Source organism: Neomonachus schauinslandi, chromosome 3, assembly GCF_002201575.2.
Source record: "Neomonachus schauinslandi chromosome 3, ASM220157v2, whole genome shotgun sequence".
In the NCBI taxonomy this organism is placed as follows: Eukaryota; Metazoa; Chordata; class Mammalia; order Carnivora; family Phocidae; genus Neomonachus; species Neomonachus schauinslandi.
The window spans coordinates 8,967,938-8,989,724 of NC_058405.1; the positions used below are offsets into that span (position 1 = coordinate 8,967,938).

The 21,787-nt window shown below is 40.6% G+C and overlaps 1 protein-coding gene across 1 annotated transcript in view; it reads right to left on the reverse strand.

Moving 5' to 3' along the window:
* The window catches only part of LOC110585807 (DNA excision repair protein ERCC-5-like), a 32,157-nt gene extending 11,159 nt beyond the window's left edge, over window positions 1-20,998 (reverse strand). Inside the window, exons 1-9 of the mRNA XM_044913511.1 lie at window positions 20,494-20,998; window positions 14,931-15,112; window positions 12,904-13,013; window positions 12,322-12,408; window positions 10,917-10,977; window positions 8,557-8,700; window positions 5,913-6,120; window positions 4,394-5,482; window positions 1,237-1,484 (exon numbers count right to left, since the gene is read on the reverse strand). Of these exons, the coding sequence (XP_044769446.1) occupies window positions 1,237-1,484; window positions 4,394-5,482; window positions 5,913-6,120; window positions 8,557-8,700; window positions 10,917-10,977; window positions 12,322-12,408; window positions 12,904-13,013; window positions 14,931-15,112; window positions 20,494-20,581 (2,217 nt within the window). The 5' untranslated portion in view covers window positions 20,582-20,998. The remainder of the gene's footprint in view (window positions 1-1,236; window positions 1,485-4,393; window positions 5,483-5,912; window positions 6,121-8,556; window positions 8,701-10,916; window positions 10,978-12,321; window positions 12,409-12,903; window positions 13,014-14,930; window positions 15,113-20,493) is intronic.
* Window positions 20,999-21,787: the final 789 nt, after the last annotated feature.

Sequence of the window (21,787 nt, forward strand, 5' to 3'; positions counted from 1 at the left end):
AGACTCTCCTTTCTCCATCCAACTGCCTTTGTAGCATTGTTGAAAACTTGTTCTCCATATATGCATGGATTCATTTCTGTACTTTCTGTATTATGTTCTATTGATCTATTTGTATTTTATGCCAAGAGCAACCTGTCTTGATTCCTATTGTTTGCTTCTGTTACAGGACTCTATTTTGTTCTAGTGATCTATGTATCTATCCTTTAGCCCATATCATACTCTCCTGATTACTATAGCTTCATAGTAAATCTTGATATCAGGTAGTAAAAGTCCTCCAAATTTTTTCTTTTTCGAAATTGTTTTGACTACTCTAGCTTCCTTGCTTTTCCATATAAATCTTAGAATCAGCTTGTTAATATCCATCATTGGGTTTTTATTAGAATCCTATGAATCTATGGATCAGCTTGGGGAGAACTGATATCTTAATAATATTGGGTCTTCCCATCCAAAACCACATCTATTTAGGTCTTCCCTGATTTCTATCATCAGTGTTTTGTAGTTTGAAATACGTATCTTTCACATACGTTGTAAGCTCTACATATAAATGTTTTATGCTTTTACGTGTTATTGTATGTGGTTCTTGCTGTGGACTGAATTGTGTTCCCCAAAATTCATTGTTAAAGTCCTAACCCCAAATGTGATTGCATCTGGAGATGTGTCTTTAGGAGGTAATTAAGGTTGCTGGCGCCTGGGTGGCTCAGTCGTTTAGCGTCTGCCTTCAGCTCAGGTCATGATCCCAGGGTCCTGGAATCGAGCCCCGCATCGGGCTCCCTGCTCCGCGGGAAACCTGCTTCTCCCTCTCCCACTCCCCCTGCTTGTGTTCCCTCTCTCACTGTGTCTCTGTCAAATAAACAAAATCTTTAAAAAAAAAAAAAGGAGGTAATTAAGGTTAAATGAGGTCATAAGGATGGGGCCCTAATTTGATAGGACTGTAGCCTTATAAAAGAAAGATATCTCCTTCCCTCCCTACCCTCTCCCTCCCCCCCCCCCCCCCACCCCCTTAGTACATTGCAAAAAAGCAGCCCTCTGCAAGCCCGAGAGCTCTCACCAGGAACCAAATTAGCCTGCACCTTGATCTTAGATTTCCCAATCCCCAGAACTACAAAAAAATAGTTAAGAAAAAAAAAAGCATGCAAATAGCTGATAAATGTTCATCCAGTAACTCCTTAAAGCTCAAAAGCAATTTAACTTGGCTCTTTCTTAGCCGTAAGTTAAAACTCGATGTCATATTATTACCAAATTAATATCTTGCCATTCATTGAGTGAACGGTCTGCATCTTTTTCAGCTTCTTCATGTGGCTCAGTGTCTGAAGCCTCACTTCCAGAGTTGGGTATTAGGAGGCCCTCAGAGTCACCAGTGGCTTCTTCCTTCTTAGTTCCTATCAGTTCTTCTTCATCTTGTCTGGAGGGAGATTTAGAAGCTTCATGTAACTCAGCCTGAAGTTCATCATTACTAATTATACTCTGTACTTCGATGAAACTTCCTGTACCAAAATAACAAGGTCACTTTATTTACAAGTGAAACATTAGAATTATCCCAAAGTCATCGAGAGCATTCCAAAGTATCCTGAAAAATGTTTTACCCTGAAATGATCTGAATTTACTAGAAAACATGTAAGGCTAACATATTACTATTAAATAAATTTAATAATAAAAAATGCCTATAACTTCAAAATAAGCCTTTTCCATTAGATAAACTGGCACTACCTTTGAAATTAGGAACCAGGCTTTCAAAGATTTGTATATAAGCTTTATACAAATATGCTAAGTTAAAGGAGAATTATCAGAGGCTGTCAAATATCATGTAGGTTGTTATATGTTCTCATTTCACTATGGACATAGCAAAGAATAAAGCTGTGAATTAGTGGAAAGAATCCTGGAAAAGTACTCAGGAGAAATAGCTCTTCTCTTCCACCTTCCTTCCCTCCTCTCCTGTGTCTTTTCTTTTCTTTAAAAAGAAATGTGATTCCCTTCTTTTGCTTCAGGTGGAGGGGGATGGATTTCAGGATGCAATCAGGACAGAGTGGGCTGGAGACCTCAGAGTGGGGACTGGGGCCAAGGAGACAGCCAGGACCAAGGAGAACACCAATGGGACCAGGAGATGGTTACAAATTAAGAGAGAATAAGCAGGGGTGCCTGGGTGGCTCAGTCGTTAAGCGTCTGCCTTCAGCTCAGGTCATGATCCCAGGGTCCTGGGATCGAGCCCCGCATCGGGCTCCCTGCTCCGCGGGGAAGCCTGCTTCTCCCTCTCCTACTCCTCCTGCTTGTGTTCCCTCTCTCGCTGTCACTCTCTCTGTCAAATAAATAAATAAAATCTTTAAAAAAAACAAAAAAATTAAGAGAGAATAAGCAATAAGTCAATATATTAAGGACAATGGGAGTAAGGTTTATCACTCTTAGAAAGGGAAATTATAACAAAAGTGGAAGCTAAAATGAAATCTGTGATGTTGGATTGGAATGCAGGTATCAGTATGAACTCATAGATTTTTTATACATGAAAATATACATTTATATAGAAATATGTATTTATTTGTAGAGAAATAAATACAGATGGGTGTGTGCACATGCTTGTGTGTGTATACATAAATATACTCCCTGGCTCTGTCCCTGAGAGGGCCTGAAGCAATGCCCACTCCAGTACCAGTGAGCACACTCAGGGTCCAGATCTTGGTTTCTAAACATCATGCTCTATTACCAGAGAGACCGAGGACTCTCTGGTAAACTGGCTGGATCCAGGGACAGGGCAGGGCAGGGAAAGTATAAGATAAATCTGGAATGTCTTGACCGGAAAGTAAAGAAATGCTCAAACTATAAGAGGGAAGTGTCAAAAGTCACAGAAGCCAGCCTGAAGGGGGCCCTCACTGGCCAAAGCCAGGACTCCAACCATAAAGTACAACAGCATCATAAATCACTAAATAAAGCAGATAAACTCTTGAGTCCACACGGGTATTAAAAAAACAGTAAATGGGGAAGAGGGAAAGATCCTCCTTATAAAAGGATGTAAACTGAAAAATATGTAAGGAACGATGGAACTAGAAAACTGCCATTTGGCAGCCATCATAGTAACCATTTATTTAGGTAAAAATCATCAATGAATGCTGAAATAAGTGAGCAAAGATCTGTTCAGGAACAACAGCCTTTACATAGACAGCCTTTCCAAAAAATTACTTTACACAGCCTTTCCATAAAATACTAATTACAAAGGAGAAACAGTAACTTTAGAATGGAGAAACGGGGGGTGGGGGTATGGGTTAGCCCGGTGATGGGTATTAAAGAGGGCACGTAATGAATGGAGCACCAGGTGTTATACGCAAACAATGAATCATGGAACACTACAGCAAAAACTAATCATGTAATGTATGGTGATTAACATAACATAATAAAATAAAATTAAAAAAAAAAAAAAAAGAATGGAGAAACTCAGCAGACACCAGGAAAAGTTAGCTTGTGTGTGTGTACAATCAATTCTTGTTATTCACAACAGTATGTTCTATAAAGTCACTGTAAACACTTAATCCACGAATACATCCTTGTTCATAGAGTAAATATATTTATAATCGCAAATCCCAAAAACAACCCATCTTGGCAAATTCTAATTTCTTTATCTTACGAAAGAGAAAATGAGGTTTAGGAGTGTTAAGAGACTTGCCTGAGGCTGCCCCACTAACAGGTGCTGGAATTGGGATTCAAACCCCATCCAAGTAACCCGAACCAGAGCTTCTTGATCTACACTGCACTGCTCTCTCCCATATTCACCTTCTGGTCACCTCTGTGGGAGAGCTACAACATGAAGGCGGAGTGACACCTTGTTCAACCTCAGCTGGGAGTGGTATGGCAATTCAAACTTCTAGCCACTTTACTCAGGTCCATGAGTGACCACAAAGATATTACCGCTGAGTATTGATTCTGGGGTTACAAATAAATTTTAGTAAGCAGACAATGTCACAAATAAGAAATCTGTGAATAATGAGGATCGACCACATAGAAGTCTGTATAGATGTAGATATATAGTAAACATGTATATGTATATAAACATATATAAAGAGATATGATAAAGCAAATGTGGTTAAATGCTAGCATTGAGGTACTGGGTGAAGGAACCAGAATGTTCTGTAATATTCTTTCAACTTTATTAAGTTTATAATTATTTCAAAACAAAAAGTTAAAAAAACCTAAAAGACTCACTTCTACCTTTTCCAACTGGTACTCCCTCCTTTTAAAAACAACAACAAAAAAGAACCAGCTGTGTGTCCTTGGGAGTCATTTCACCTTTTTGGGGTCCTCGTTCATCATCGGAACAAAAGTGGGAACTAGACTACACTGCAGGATCTCTCCATTCCTGGAGATGTGAAACCCTACAGTTGTGTATATCTGGAAGAGCACAAGCACCTACCATCAGATTCACTTTCTTCAGAGTCCATTTCCATTGGTTCCATGGCCTTTGGAACTGAAATTAAGTCCTGGCCTGCAGATTCCACTGTCTCATGTTCTTGGATGGTTTTCAGGAAATTCTCATGCTCTTTAGAATTAAAGGATACTGCATTTTCCAAGTTACTTATTGCCTCTGCAGGGACACTTTGTGTGTTACTCATTTCTTGCCAACTGACAGTGTCCGTGATTTCAGAAACGGGATTTTTTTCACCTTCTGCTTCATCATCACTTGAAAGAACAGAGGAATCATATTTGGGGCCTGATGGACAAAGGTCTTGCAGCCCAGGCTCTTTGGTGTATATTTCATTTCTTGATACAGAGCGTGAACTCATCGAAGGTACTAGTATCCGTTGTGTCCCACTCTGGAGTCCAGGTGCATCGCTGTGCATCACCACTGTGCTTTCTGAAGGAACTGGGTCTTTTCTACCCTCAACCGTAGACTCATCGCTTGTCTGAAAGGCTTCACTCACCACGTGCATAAGTGACATTTCTTCTTTTGAAACACCAGATTCGCTGCCTGGACAGAAGATGGGATGGGACAAATGAGCTGAGTCTGCCAGCCTCCTGTCACTGTCAGGGCTGGTTTCATGTGCAGAGTTCACACGAGTTAGATGGGGTCCCGATGGCAACAGCATTCCTTCTCCGTCTCCCTCTGTCAGGCCTCCAACAACTTCTTCATGGCAACTGTTCTCAAGCAGTGTTTTCACTCCTGACCCTCCTGCCTGCATGTCATTTCCAGCATGTGCTTCCATGTCTTCATCATCATCAAGAACCTTCTGAATGGCTAAGAGAGTAAGCGGTGACACAGGTGCATTCTTCACATCAGACTGCTTTTGAGTCTCGCTCTCCCACCCCTCTTCTGAGCTGCTTCCCAGCATGGCAGCCTGCATGGCCAGGGAAGTTCTTGGAGAAGGAGGGGCAGCAGCAGGCTCTTTCTCTGGCTTCAGTTTCTCACATGGAGATGACTTCATGTCAAAAGACCTGCTGTGCATTTCGCTGGAAGAAGGAAGAGCCTCTGAACCCACCTCTGCAACTTTCTTAGCTTGAATACCTTAAGAAAAATTAAAACATTTCTCATTATATAGTTTTACAGTGAGACAATATGCTTCTAGTAAGATGAATAAAAGAATACTGGTTCTCATGAATGAAGTTATAAATTTTCATTTAAACAGCACTAAGAGTTAATTTGTTATTTAATTTTAAAGTGGGTTTGTACACGAGCACTGAGTAACGTACAGAACTGTTGAATCATTATATTGTAAACCTGAAACTAATATATAACACTGTATGTTAATTATACTGAGAGTAAATAAATAAATAAATTTTAAATAAATAAAAACAAAGAGGGTTGGTACAATAGTAGGTATCCATTAATAGCTACATATATTTATTATTACATAAGTAGGGTGGTAGTTCCTAGAGTTCAGAGACATAACATATTTTTGGTTTTTAACCATCAGGTAAGTGATGGTACCGAATACCTCTTATTAAGATGTAATGTGAAGTATCTTCAGAGACCACTCTCCTTGACTCTACCTCCTTCAAAAAGCCCCCTTCATCTTCATATTGCCTTTGGATTTGTCCTGACTGTTGCTGATTCATTTCCTTTTGGACATTTTCTATGTGTTGGTTTAGGTAGTTTTTTTTAAGCAAGCCTTTGAGCTGATACTGTGAAAAGTCATTAGACTCCTAAAATAAAATAAATAAAATTAATTTTTTGTATTAAATACAGATAATATTCCCACACTTCCATCCTTTTCCCCACAAAGGGACAAAGAGCAACTGGTTTTTTCCATTGGTGACATTTTCATATTATAACAGTAAAATTTGAATACTAGGAAAAAAACTGTAACTGCCTTATTAAAAAATAATCTTTAAAACAAAAAGATTTAGGCAAAAGAAATCATGGATACCGTTTGTGCCTTAATCGTTTATTCAAAAAACATTTATTAAGCAGTAATGCATGCCAAGCACTGTGACATTTTGATTATGGCTTAATAAATAGATAATCTTCTGGAATGCAAGTAAATATGCAAGTAAAGTGGGGCACCTGGTGGCTTAGTCGGCTGAGCGTCCAACTCTTGGTTTCGGCTCAGGTCATAATCTCATGGTTTGTGAAATCTAGACAGGCTCCACACTCGGCAGGGAGGGGAGTCTACTTGAGGATTCTCTCCCTGTGCCCCTTACCCTACTCATGCTCTCTCGTGCACGCTCTCTAATAAATAAATAAATCTTTAAAAAAATATGCAAGTAAAGTGCCTAGCACAGTCCCTGACCCATAAAAGACACCTAATAATTCATGGCAATCACAGTTATTAATGATAATAGTTAACATTTATAAAGCATTTTCTGTGAAGGCATTCTTCTAGGAGCTTTCATGTGTATCATCCCATTTTATTTTCAACCACCCCATGAGACTTAGGTCATTATCTCCAGTCTACAAATGAAGAAGCTGAGACAAACAGGTTCAGTAACCTCCCTAGAGTTGCAAGGCTAGTGAGTGTTAGATGTGGAATCAAAAACAGGTTGCCAACCCTACACTGCTTCTATTGCTATTATGTTATTACCATCATTACTATTCTCAATATTGCATTTGCCCAATGTACAGATGATACAGAGGTCCACCCTGGATGACTCAGACCCTCTCTTCCCTATCAGAATTACAGATCCCATGGGCTGCTGAGCCACACTACCCTCTACCCTACCATCTACCGATCCCAGGCTCCACGGTGATGGGGAAAGAACAAAAGGGAACAAATCATTAGGGACCATCTCCCTTCTTCCCATGCCTTCCCAATGTTGTTTACATAACCCAAATTCCATTTCCTCAAAAGCCAGCCAGAGATCCTTTCACACGCAAGAAATAAAGTGCTTGATACACAGGCTAAGCCTGGATTTTTTCCCCTGAAGTGAAAACAAATTTACTTCTGTCCTTCGTGTATCATTTCAGTGTACCTTAGCATTTTCCTATGTTCACACTGTTTGTGGAAAAACCAAAGGACTGATAGAGAAAGAAATAGGACCTGCCTGCCTTTTTCATATTTTGGTATCAATTTAAGAAATGTCCAAAAGTTTATAGAAAAAAAACCACTACATCCATTCATTAGGAATAATGCTGCTGCAAAATGTATACTCTGTCCTAACAGTGAGTTAGAGAATGATGTGAGAAATAATAGGTGGTAGCAGTAGAAAGGAAAACAAAGTTCATTCACCCACTAAAAGCAGGAGTAATTAATGGTGTACCATGATCAGGAGACAAGCCTGACCCCAACTCTGCGCACCACCTGCTCCAGGGGTCTGTGGCTGTAGAACCACCAGAAGATGCTCCAAGTTGAAGAATTTACCACTGAATTTCCTATTACCACTGTCTAGAAAGAGGAAGAGGGAAGGTGAAGGTCCAATTGCATTTCTAGGCCTGCAGCCAAAGAAGAGACACCTGGAATATCAAGTTAGATTAGATTCTGTATTACTATTAGTATTCTACAGACAATGCATATTATGGGTTAAAATAACTTTTATGAACTAACCTAAGAATTGAACCACTAAGCATACGCTGAGCACTTACTATGTGAAAGATACTGACCTAGGGGCTGAAAATACAGAAGTGACAAAACAGGCACATTTGGATGCTAAGAACCATAAAGAGACATTATAGGGTGTTATGAGAACACAGCAGGAGATAAGATCTGGTGTTTTTTATTTCATTTTTTATAGACTTATTTATTTTATAGAGAGAGAGAGCACACACAAGGGGAGAGTGAGAGGGAGAGAAAGAATCTCAAGCAGACTCCGTGCTGAGCATGGAGCCCGATGCAGGGGCTCGATCCCATGACCCCAAGATCATGACCCGAGCTGAAATCAAGCGTCAGAACCTTAACTGAATGAGCCACCCAGGCATCCCAAGACCCGGTCTTAAGTGGAAAGTCAAAAGGTTTCTTTGAAGAAATAGGTGTAAGTTCAAACTTGTAAATACATGATGCTTCACAGACTCTCTGAGACACAAATGCTGTTTACTGGAAACAGATACTATATAAGTAATACTTATCAATTTCCTCTTTTTTCTAATAAAAAATTTTGCTGACGCTCTAAGCATTCTAAGCATTAATATGCTGTTGTATATTTCACCTCTGGCATTGCTTCAAATAAGGTTCGTCTTCGCTTGGTAAATTCTTTCATATCAGTCAAGATTTCATGCTTTATTTCAAGAGGCAGGCTGCTGAAATCTTCAGACTCAATATCTATGGCATGAGGATTATGAAAGAACTCTTCCTGTAAAGAGTAAAAGTTCATTTTTTACATGAAGTTTACATTTTGTAGACTTAATTCTATTTACCCTGATATTTATTGCACTTATGATTGCACTTATGATAAATAGTTCTACAAAATCTGCAATAGACTAAACACAGTTGTACATAATTCTGCAATAGGTATCAGTGAATAGGCAGATTGGGGAATGTAGCCATTCACTCACTGATTCACTCTGAAGAAAAAATACTTACCAGACCCCCCTAATGTGCCAGGCACTGTTCTAGGTGCTAGGGTACTGTGCAGATCATGCCAGACAAGGTCCCTACTCTTAGGGGTAGAGTAAGACAGAATAACCAAATAAATAAATAAATGAACAAGAAAATAAAGCTGGTTAATATGATAAGAGAGTTAATTAGAACAGGAAGAGAGAAAACATTTATTTGATAGACAGAGAAGACCTCATTAAAAAATGACGTGTGAGCAGGGACTTGAAAGACACCAACGAGACTGATCAGGACATCCCAGGCGGCAGGAACAGCAAGGACAAGGGCCCTAAGGCAGGGATGAGCCTTATGAATTTGAACAATATCTGTAATTCCCTTAATTAGATTAATTTTGTTTTGCTCTTAACCTATAATCAGAAGTGAAGACAAGTGAGAAATTCACAGGCATGAAAAAGTATAAAACTTTTCTAAATTTAACTAATTACCAAAAGTACTTTAAGACTCTTCATTAGTAAAGAAAATAAAATAACAGAATTTGCTTTCCTGTAGGTCGGTATGTTGTTTGTGCATGTGCCAACCAGCCAGCACTTAGAACAGGCCAGTCATGCTCAGAACACCCCTTGCTTTCCCCATACGGAGGGAACACCTTAATGTTCCCATCAGCCCTCTGAGGAAGGCATCATTATCATTTTTGTTTCACAAAAAAAAAGGGGGGGGGGATGGGAAATAAAGCCCTGGAGAAGTTAATTTGTCTAAGATCACATAGCTAGTGCACAGGAGAGCCTGGACTTAAATGCAGGTCTTCCTGACCACAATATTCATGGTCTTCACCAAGACTGCTCTCATTTGCTGTATTAATAATGCAGAACCTCTACAAGTTGAAGGAGCCTGAGGTTGTAGCTCAAAAGTCTTTCTCCAGATGCACCAAAATAATAGGAACATACAAAAACCAGTTAACTTGGGAATCAAAGAATGTTATCCACTATTCAAGAAACTTGAAAAAAACTCCAAAAACTTGTATATTACAGTACAATCTCAATTTGTAAAAATGTCATTCATTAAAATAAGTGTGGTGGTGGTTTTAAAACATGACCACAGGTTCTCTGACACCTCTTTTCATCTAATTCCCGCCCCTTAACTAACGGCTGGCCTCACTGACCAGCTTCTCACAGACAGAATGCGTAGCAAGGGAGGCCGCGCTATGTCCGAAGCTGACGAGAAAAGGCCACAGGTCCCGGCAGGCATCTGCTCTCAGGATGCCTGCCGCTGAAACACAGGGCCATGCTGTGAGCGAGCCCAGGCCACACAGAGGAGCCACAGGCAAGTGTCCTGACTGACAGCCAGTGTCAACCACCAGACATGTGAGTAAGGAAGCCTTGGAGGGGACTCCAGCCCCAGCTATGGTCAGCCTGCATTTACACGGGAGCCGTGCAGACAGGACTGCCTCACTGAGCTCAGCAACCCCCAGAACAGCAAGAAGATGATAACAAACAACTGAATTCACGCCTCCAAGTTACACAGCAATGGAGAACTGGAACATCAGCACAGACATACGTTTACATATATATGCACACATGTACACCTGACATGCACACACATACCCAAATACGCACACGGACATTCAACCATAAGGAGAGGGGCAGGAGAATGGGCTAATATATATCAAAATGTTACTTGAAGTTATTTATGGGTGGTATGTTTTCTATATTTTTATAGAAGTACGTATTACTATTTATACCCATTTATTGTTTAGTTGATTGGTTGTAAAAGAAAGATGGCCTATTTTGGATACCCAGACATGCATGATGATAAATGCCATACAAATGTGCACAGCTGCCTGTGTGTTTGTACATACGTACACACGCACACACGAATACACACACACACAATGAAGAAGGCATGTGTCTATTTTTATCAGGAACTTCCATAAATTCATATGACCTCATTATTCATTTTCATGTCATTCATTTCAAATAACAGAATGTATTCCGAATTCACAAATTACGTAAGTACCTGTAATGCTTGTTTTTGACTCATTCTTTCTTGCCATTCTCTTTCGTCTTCTTCTTCTGAACTGAAAGTCAAGCATACATTTACAGTATCTATGATTTAATGACAACTTACAAAAATACCTCTGGAGGCAAGGGGCCACTAGTTCTAGGGGCTACGATGGTGAATAGGTTGGCACGAAACTCACTGTCATTGTTCCCACGGTCGGGAGGGGACACAGGCCAGGGAGCAATTACAGTATGATCTGATGATGTCCATCACAAGGGAGGAGCAGGTTGCTAAAGGTGAAATAAGGGGAGTCACCTCTCTCCAATTGGGGGGGGTGGGCGGTCCCTAAAGTTTCCTGGAATCTCTGGCAACTGCACGGCTTGGACTTAGCCACAAATAAGAGAGGGGTCTAGTTGTAGGGTCTGCAGAACGTTCATGGAGACAAGTGTTCCAGGCAGAAACACTACGTTCTATAAACATCTGGAAACAAGGGAAAGAAAGCCTGCCTGGAGACGGTATAAAGAGGGCCTGGTGAGGTTGGGGAAGCATGTGATTAAGAGGCTGAAGTTTTAACCTAAAGAAGTGAGAAGCTAGGAACTGTTTCAAGCTCCAAAATAACATTATCAGGTTTGGGTTTTAACAGATTCTACACCACAAAGCAGAGATTGAATTTGACTGGTAGAGGTTCCAGCGAAAGGGAAGATCAAAGACAAAGACAGAGAAAGAAGTGTGGAAGCCTTTATGGTACTTGATGGTGGCAGCGATGAAGAGAAACAGAACTGGCCTGATTCAAAAGCCACTTGGTGTCTCAGAAGCCTCCGGGAAAGGAATGCAGGCAGGTGTGGGCAGAGACACACTGCCAGGCCCTCTGCCTGCACTTCAGCCACAGAAGCAGCTGATAGTGAACAGAGAGCCAGAGAAGAGTCCACAGAGGAGCCTGAGAAAGAGTGGCCAGAGAGGTTCCCAGATAGCAGGACAGCAAAGGTGCCGAGTCACGTGCAGCTAAACAGTACAGTGGGCTGACACCTGCAGAGCTTCTACTAGATTTAGCAAGGAGGATGTCGTGTGTGGTCTCTTGGCGTGGTGCTGAGAGTCCGACGACACAGGCTGAGAAACAGGTAGAGATAGTACGTAAAAGCAAAGGGTAGGAAACATGAAAATCCACATCTTCAGGAACTACACACGAACAGTGCTAACACACGATCTGCAGAATGAAGAGACAAACCAGCACAAACTACCAAAACACAAGGCAAGTTAGTCACTAAAAAATTCAGTCTTTGAAAAACATTCTAAAAGGTGTCGAGAATGCATTTGCAGATGCATTAATTCCCACATGCCTTATCATGTAGATAAAAACACAAAGGTCTGTATCTGTCTGAATACATAGACAATTACTATTTTTAAATAGTTGACCATTTACCTGTTTTTTTCTTCCTTCTGTAAAGGTGGCAAAACATAGATGTCATCTTCTCTTTGAACTTGAGTAAGACTGGGCAGTGCTTCATCTCTGAAAAGCACACACAGATGTAGGCAGAGGTGACAGGAAATAGGACATTGAGTCAGGAAGACTCCCCCGCTGATTACACAAGCCCTGCTGAGGGGGTGAGAAGGGGAAAACCACGGGGCTGGAACAGGTTTCTCCCTGCTGCCCAGACTGCCCAGGTCTGTAGGAAGCAAGCATGGCCTCGAGAGAAAGGGGAAGCTCACTGCGGCTCCCGGCACCCCGGCCACAGCCTCAACTGCAGGCGCGGAGACGCGCCTTATGGAAGTACAAAGTGCGGGCAACGCAACACTATGGCTCTTCTCTCTCCGTATCCAAGCTCACTCTCACTTAACAGAGAATTTTCACAACTTCCAATTACTGGGTCAAATGGGCCCACTTATCCCTCTGATTTCACCGTCTGTGATCTGCCAAGTTAAAATCAAGGAAAGGGAACCACAGGAATTCAAGGGGAAAGTTAAAAGCCTTTAATCTTTAAAATTAATGTAATTTGCCTCTTGCCTTTTGCTTTTTAAGGCAGTTTTGATAGCTTGTCTTTTCAAAAATGTTTTCAAAAGCTTCTCTGTAGTTTTTCTGGAATCAGTGGTTGCCAAATCCTTTCTGTGCCTTCTCTTAGCCTGTGAAAACAAAGGACATAGGATTCTGTTTCAGGGTATGAGTATATTAAAAACATTTCTGTGACTTTTTTCCATAGAATTTGGTTTGTCTGAGTTTCAGATTATGACTGCTTTAGTATTTCCTCCAAACTGTCATATCAGTGGGTATATTCAGGTTTCTGCTACATAAAGAACACTGAGTATCCATCTGCCTACTACTAAATGGACTGGCTAGGATACAGTACTTGGCAAACTATTAATTTACTTTCAGTTCCTTTTAAATGGCCCTTAATGTCCCCAAGAAGCGTACAACTCAATAATATATAATTAAGTAAACATTTCTCAAAAGGGATTATATTAATGTATTCTTTAAAATGTCACTATTACGCCAAACCAATTTCTGGCATTGATCTCTATAAAAATACATTACTTGGGACCCCTGGGTGGCTCAGTCGGTTAAGCGTCTGACTCTGGACTTCAGCTCAGGTCATGATCTCATGGGTCATGGGATCAAGCCCTATGTCGAGCTCCATGCTTAGGGCTTGAAATTCTCTTTCCCTCTGCCTCTGCCCCTCCCCTGCTCTTTCTCTAGCTCCCTCTCAAAAAACATAAAATAAAATTAAAAATATGTTACTTACATGCCACTCTGTCCCTCAACATTCAAGTTTATATCATAAGAAATCCTAAAATGTATAGAAGTTATCTTGTAAAAAAATGCCCATGTAGGAAAAAATGGAATACTCTGCATGCTTATGGTGGAATATAAGGAGGAAATACCAAAACATTCGTTTCCTTTTTTAATTAAGATATAACTGACCTATAACACGGTGGAAGTTTAAAGTGTACAACGTGTTGATTTGGTACGTTTATATATTACAAAATGATTACTAGAGTAGTGTTAACTAACACCTTTATCATGGGGCTGGGGAATTGGGGAGATGCTATTTACTAGTAGATAAATAAATTCTGGAGTTCTTTTTTCCTGTCTAATCCTTCCAAGGTGTACCCGATAGAATGTGCCTTGGATAATTTAAAACTGCAACATGCAAGTCTAGACCTTTTCCTAAGGGAATAAATGTCCCCAAGCATTTACCAATCCTTACTTTTATCCTACATCCTCACTTAATTAGACAATGTCTGTCTGGTGTGAGCATGAAGTGATGAGCTGGCATTTTCAACACATAAAAGTCCTATGTCCAAATGGGTGCTGTCATTCGGGGCGGGGGGAGGGCTGGGGGTTAATACAATTACTCCAAAGTTCACAACTTTGTTCCAACATTGTTTTAAACTATCTTCAGAATAAAGAAACTCAATGTCATTCTTTCATATCCTGGCCAATTTCCTTCCTCAACAATCCACCTCAGTCACACCTGGCACCACATAAAATCCAATTACTCTTTACTCCAATTACTCTGATCTCAGATTCAGGGAGGCATTTTCCCCAACAGGCTCTCTATCATGCTCAGCAGCATAGCTAAAACACACATGGGACACCTAAGAAGATACTCTAAAAGGAAAACTCTCAATTATAAGAATTTTAGTAGTTTGTTTTTTTTTTTTTTTAAGATTTATTTATTTGAGAGAGCGAGCATGGGGAGCCCTACTTGGGGCTCGATCCCAGGATCCTGGGATCATAACCTGAACCTAACTGACTGAGCCACCCAGATGCCCTCCCCTTTTTTTTTTAAGATTTTATTTATTTGAGAGAGAGAATTTTAGTAGTTCTATTAAAAGTTGCATTTTATCATGGCACCCAGGACATAGTCTCACAAATAATCCTTTTTTAAAGGAAAAAGTGTTGACTGTTCAAGATAAACTAAAAAAAAAGTTGAAATTAAGTGGGATATATGTCAAAATAAGTCTTGGCTTCCAAAATTCTACATGAACTTTTCTTCCTTTCTAATAATTCAAGAAGAAAAAAAAAAAGATGACTCTTACCAAAGTTTGTTTCTTCAATAGTGGAGCATCCCCATCAAACACAAAAATAGGACGAATTCGAAAAAATAACAGTTTGCAGAGCCGATGAAACAAAGTGAGAAGATGAGCATTTTCTATTGAGTTCCCATGGCGATCCCGGACTCCTCTTAGTGCCTGGTTTAACCAAATACTGATATCTGGAGGAATTGTTAAAGGAAAGTGTTTTGGAATTTCTTCCCTCATCCCCACAATTTCAACTTCCCAATAACTGATATCATCTAGACACTAAAACTAAGCCCTCATCACAGTTCATGTGAAACTGAAAAATGTTTAGCCCTGATGGAATCTGCCTAAAATCCATTAACTTTATTTGAACCCTTGTTACTACTGTTCGCAGACTGAATTTTAAAACGTTACATCGACAGATGTGTCCTTTAAAAAATCTAATTGCAAACACTTGCTTCTTTAAAAAAACTAATACTCTCTATAGAATTTTAATAAATTAGCACAACTCTTGTGGAGAATAATTTGGCAATTCATAGCAAAAAATGTAAAAACTGGCATTCTATTTTACTACTTCTATCTCCAGACACTCTCAGAAAATCATCATAGATTTACAGTAAGAGTTACTTCTAAGAATGTCTGCAGTGATGAAAATATGATAAACGGGGCTCCTGGGTGGCTCAGTTGTTAAGCGTCTGCCTTCGGCTCAGGTCGTGATCCCAGGGTCCTGGAATCGAGCCCCGCATCGGGCTTCCTGCTCAGCAGGAAGCCTGCTTCTCCCTCTCCCACTCCCCCTGCTTGTGTTCCCTCTCTCGCTGTGTCTCTCTCTGTCAAATAGATGACTGAAATCTTTAAAAAAAAAAAAAGAAAGAAAATATGTTAAACAATGTAAAAGTTTTCCAACAGGTCTTTACTTAAACTAAATTGTTATATACCAAATTGTTGGAATATCAAACAGCCCTCAAAAAAGGAAGCTACAGAAGCATCTATAGTGATAAGAAAGACAGGCACAAAATATTAAAGGACACAAAACAGGTTACAAAACTATGGAATGCATAATTACGTTTTATAACATATGTGATATGTTAAATACAAAAAACTAGAAGTTCAAATGCCAAAATATTAACAATAATTACCTCTTCTGTAATTTTAAGTAATTAATGTTTTCTTGGAGTTTTATGTTTAAGAAGACAGGCACAAAATATTAAAGGACACAAAACAGGTTACAAAACTATGGAATGCATAATTATATTTTATAACATATGTGGTATGTTAAATACAAAAAACTAGAAGTTCAAATGCCAAAATATTAACAATAGTTACCTCTTCTGTAATTTTAAGTAATTAATGTTTTCTTGGAGTTTTATGTTTAACTTTTGTAAAAACTGCTTCTTACCAAATTATTTCCTATTTGTCCATAAGACAGAGGGACGTGGCACCGCTGATTTTCCTGCTCTCAGCCTCTTCCCTGGCTCCTCTAACTCGCCACTCAAGCACGACTTCAGCAGAGCTCTCCCGCGGGCCCCTCCCCTCCCCCTGCTGTCCTGGCTCCCCAGGCTACCTTAGCACCCCCACACCACACCCTCTTCGTGGGTGCAGGCTGCCCCAGGGCCCCAGACTAGATGGCCTTGCAGACATTCCCAACTTGACATGATCAAAACTGAACTCCAGATCTTTTCTTATTTTTTTATTTAAATTCAATTTAGTCAACATACAGTGTATTATCAGTTTCAGGGGTAGGATGTAGTGATTCATCAGTTGCATATAACACCCAGTGCTCATTACATCCCGTGCCCTCCTCAATGCCCATCACCCAGTTACCCAATCCCCCCACCCCTCTCCCCTCCAGCAACCCTCACTTTGTTCCCTGGAGTTAAGAGTCTCTTATGGCTTGTCCTCTTCCCCATGTCTTTTCTACCAGGCTGCTTATGCCCCCATTGCAGTGAATGTTACCCCAGTCACCGAAGCCAGAAGGCTCAATGCCATCCCCTACGCTCCCCTCATCCAAACACTACCAGATTCTATCAATTCCATCTTTTAATCTATCTTGAAGGTAGACCCTTCCTGCCTCCAGGGTCTTATCACATGCTCCTTCCTCTGCCTGAGTTTCTCCCTCTCTTAGCTTAGTTTTCTGACTCATAAGTCTCAGTCTATGGGTCACTTCCTCAGCCCAGATAAAGACCTCCACTCATACGTTCCTATTCAAAAATGTATGCTGCTTATGTGGCAGAAATCCCACTGGAGATACAGGCCTGAACAAAACAAAGGGTTTGCCCTTGTGGAGTTTACAATCTAATGGAGGAAAACACCAAACCATGAGCTCCATGCCTTGTCTAGACCACACTTCCGTGCACTGCTCTCCCTTTCACAGGGCATATAGGAGGCAACAAATACTTGCTATTAATGAGCTGAACAGTTAAGTATTTAAATGAACGTACATTACCTAATTTATAGCCATAAAACAAATTGGGCCCATCAATAATTAACTCAATAAACACTAATAAAATAACTAGTGGAAAGCAAGCTATTATTATATTCATTCCAATATTTGAGTGCTACTCTGTGCCAGCATATCCAAGATCCCAAGGTCTTGGGATAGGCAGCAAACAACACAGCCCTGAACAAAACAGACAGGGTGTCTACCTCCAAGAAACTTGCACTCTAATGGGGAATATGGACAATAAAAAAGAAAAAAAAATGAAGTAATAGATATATAATACAACTATATATTATAGATATACTGTATTACATATAGTTATGTAATACAAAGAAGTAAATAGAGCAGAGTAAAAGGACAAGACTGGGGGTCAGTGCAGAGCTAAGTCAACACCAAATCCTACTTCCAGGGTAGATCCTTTATCCTACCACTTCTCAATGTCTCACCTTTTACTAGGGCTATTATAACTAGTCTTAAAACTAGTTTCAAAAAAAAAAAAACTAGTTTCCTAAAGGACTTAGCTCTGTACTATAGTGGATAAACATTTCTGCTTGGCTTTTTTCTGGTTGCTACACTGTTCTACAGGATTAAGTTTCCACTTAAACCATTACTTTAAATGTTATAATCAATGAGAAAATCTAATTTCAGATCAGTGGCTCTCAACTTCTGCTATCCTTTCGAACTGTATATAAAGCTTTTAAAACATAGATTACTAACATACATATGCTTAAAATTCTAAATCCTAGAAACTATGATGGGTCTTTATTATTATTAATCATAGGTAGTCTCAACTAGGGTTAAAAGTTCCAGCTTGGGACGCCTGGGTGGCTCAGTCGGTTAAGCGACTGCCTTCGGCTCAGGTCATGATCCCAGGGTCCTGGGATCGAGTCCCGCATCAGGCTCCCTGCTCAGCAGGGAGCCTGCTTCTCCCTCTCCCACTCCCCCTTCTTGTGTTCCCTCTCTCACTGTGTCTCTCTCTGTCAAATAAATAAATAAAATCTTAAAAAAGTTCCAGCTTGAAATTATTTTTTAAAATATACATAAAACTAGGCATTCTGAAAATATGTGCAAAATTTGACTTGTCTAATTTCAGTAAGTTTATAAAAAAAAAAAAAGGGAACATTAAATTTGTCCCAGGGCTGGAAAAAAGTTAAATCCACAGCAAAGCCAGATCATTTTATAGATAAGACCCAAAGGATCAATAACATTTTGAAATGAAAGATAAATTACTTTAGTTTTATTGTTAGGTGACTTACAATTTAATATCCGTTAGTATGCATAATCTAAATCTAAAAAAAGTGTAATATTTTGCTAATAGACTTAAATGCATTTCACAAATGTTAAGGCCCATAAGAGATTAAAGTTAAACTGTTTTTGGATACATTTAGATTGTATAAATAAACAAGGCACTCACCTATAGATGGTTAAAAAAATATATTTTAGGGGTCCAAGAGTAAATTATGAACCTAGTATGTCATGGATAATTTCTTAACAAATAAGACAAAAAATGGAATATAGGTCAGATATTTGAATTTGAATTCCCATGAAAATGAAACAAAGCAAAATCAATTATAAAACAGCAATCAAATATTCTTTTACATATATATTTATACACATACACATATGAGATTGTAATTATAACTGGAAGATCTTTGACAGTCCTCTTTATATGATTTGTTCCTTCAGAAAAAATAACCTCATGAAAATTACTTCATGTCCCAAAAGAGCTCCTGAGTCATCTAAAAATAGATAATCTAAATTCTAAATTAAATGCTTTAACCTCCTTACTTTGGGCAACTTCCTGAAAAATTAGAATGCTGAACTTCATGCGTCATCTTAATGATTTTACAAGTTATTAATTCGTCATAGGGGCTACAACACACAATACCTAAGTCTTTGCTGAAGTTTGAAGGGTTCCTGTTACTGAAAACTGTGCTTTCCTTCACATACAGTTCTAGGAAGAAAATCTTCAGAAAGCAGTGATTCGACGAACCACTAGAGGGCAGCAATAACACACACGCACGCGCGCCCGCGCGCGCGCGCACACACCCTCTCCCCTACACAAGGTATCCTGCATAAAAACGTTTAAGCAAGCAAAACTCATTACGGATGTATTTCAAGATCATTCACACTGAAGAAAATATCATCTTCTTAACTTTATTTGAAAAATTACCAGTGTCCCATTATGTATAAGTTGTCTCCATAGTAAATAATGGCTCCTCTCTCAGGGGCTCCTTCCGCATAATTCCCACCAATTCTTAAACTGCAGTTACCACCGACAGCAATTATTTACATGACTCTCTTCGCCACCTCGCTTATGAACTCCTAGGCTCACAGGTTCCCACATAGGGAATTGGCGTAAGGTACCACCAGCTTCCAGAACAGAATAGCCACTCAAAAAAGGAGGAGGAGGAGGATGCTTAACGAATAAAAAGACCAAAATTTCAGAAACAGTATTCATATGTTTTGATAAAGAAGAAAAACATTTAGTTACAGAAACACCAAACCAGCCAACATATACACAAACGGCAGTCCTTTAAAAGTCCATCATAGAGGCTGGGAGGAAACAAAACCAAACACTGTGTACCTTTAGATACCTTTCCAGTGTTGTACCACATCAGCTTCCTATTCCAAAACTCATAATAAAAAATAATGAAAGTTACTTTTAAAAAAGAAAAAAGGTCAAACACCTGTCCACACTATCCTAACAAACCTGAGTGGAGCAGGACTCAGGACAGCAGATAAACGACGGGTGGGAAGTCCACTTCATTTTCTCCATGCTGACCTCCCAGCAGGGATAGTATTTTTAGGCTTTACAAGCTCCTTTTACTTATATAACCCCTTTATTCCTTATACCAACCCCGTGTGTAGATACATACTATTATCACCTCCACTCTCCAGATGAGAGAAGTAAAGCACTGCCCCTAAGTGATAAAACCTGACGACTCCAATCCAACGTGGCGGGACTGCAAAGCGGGGACAAGCGGACACTCAGAGAAAGAAAACGTCGTGAAGGAGATGCTATCGCTACCCCGAGAGGGACTGTCATCCTACCAACACCCTTCTGCGCTCAGAGCGAAGGCCGGAGTGAGTAAAACCCTGCACGAATCCCTGCACCCAAGAACACGTTAAGGATACCCACGGCGAGGATCTTCCCTTCCAGCGTCTCCGGGCTGACCTGCCGCCCGGAGCACTCCAGCAGCTTCCAGAGCCCGTGGACCCCCATGAGGCCCCCACGACAGTCGGGGGCGGGCTCGCGGGAGGCCTTCTATTCCAATTCTACCACAGCCTGCACCACCGCCGGAGCCCGGGCAGAGCTCCCCTTGCTCGCACCCAGGGAAGATGGAAAATAATTCAGAGCACGCGGTTTTCCAGGGAACACCTGCACGGGCGAGAACGGTACTTCCTGGCGGCTGACACTGCCTCACGGAAGAAAGGCAGGACCAGAGAATGGCCGGCGTCGGGAAGGAGCAGGTCCTCCTCTCACCCAAGGTTTGGCCCAAATGTAAGCACTCTTAACGGAAGAGCAGGGCGAGAGCACAGCGCAGGCGAGATAAACAGCCAGAAGGTGGTCCCTCGACACAACCTGTCTTCTTGAGTTAGTGCGTAACCCACGCGAAATGGGGCCTCTCGGCTTCCGTCTAATGCGATGCTCAAGGCGGAAGTCCCGCCTCACGGTACTACGTATATTTGCTGCGCCTTTTCATTCCCGAAGCGAGGGGGCGTTTCAGTCCCTGCGTTCGTGTTCTGTTCTTCCCGTGCTTTCTCCACGTTGGCATTCAGTCGCCGCCAGACGCTACGACTCTTCGCAGAGTATCTACTTGTTGAGGTGACAGTTTTCTACGTCTCTTCTGCGTTATCAGTTTCTGCGCACCAGCCGCCACTTGTGCACTCTCAATACCAAGTATTGTTTTATACGAGAGGCGACAATAGGAAGGTGGATGGATGCTTTGCTGGTGTTTTTAAATTAATAAGCGTTTTGTCTGATAACTCGTAGTAGCTAGATAATAATAGGCCATCATTTTAAGTTAAGCACCTTTTAATAGCCTTAACCCTTGAAATTACGTTTGGTTTTCTCTGGCGTCTAATTTAGGATTCCACGGCTTGTAGGCCAGAAATGACGAGAAACTTAATTATCACGAGTAGCTCTTGGAGAAGCGCACTAGAATCCGCAGGCCCGGGGTCAGATCCCCAACACACCACCACGCCTTAGTGTTCAGCGTTGTTCAAGTAACGTTTGTTCAGAACTTGTTTCTTCCTCTGCAAACTGGGCATAAAACCAATCTTTGCAGACTGTTTTTGGTTTTTTTTTTTTTAAGATTTTATTTATTTATTTATTTGAGAGAGAGAGAAGCAGCATGAGAGGAGAGAGGGTCAGAGGGAGAAGCAGGCTCCCCGCGGAGCAGGGAGCCGGATGTGGGGCTCGATCCCA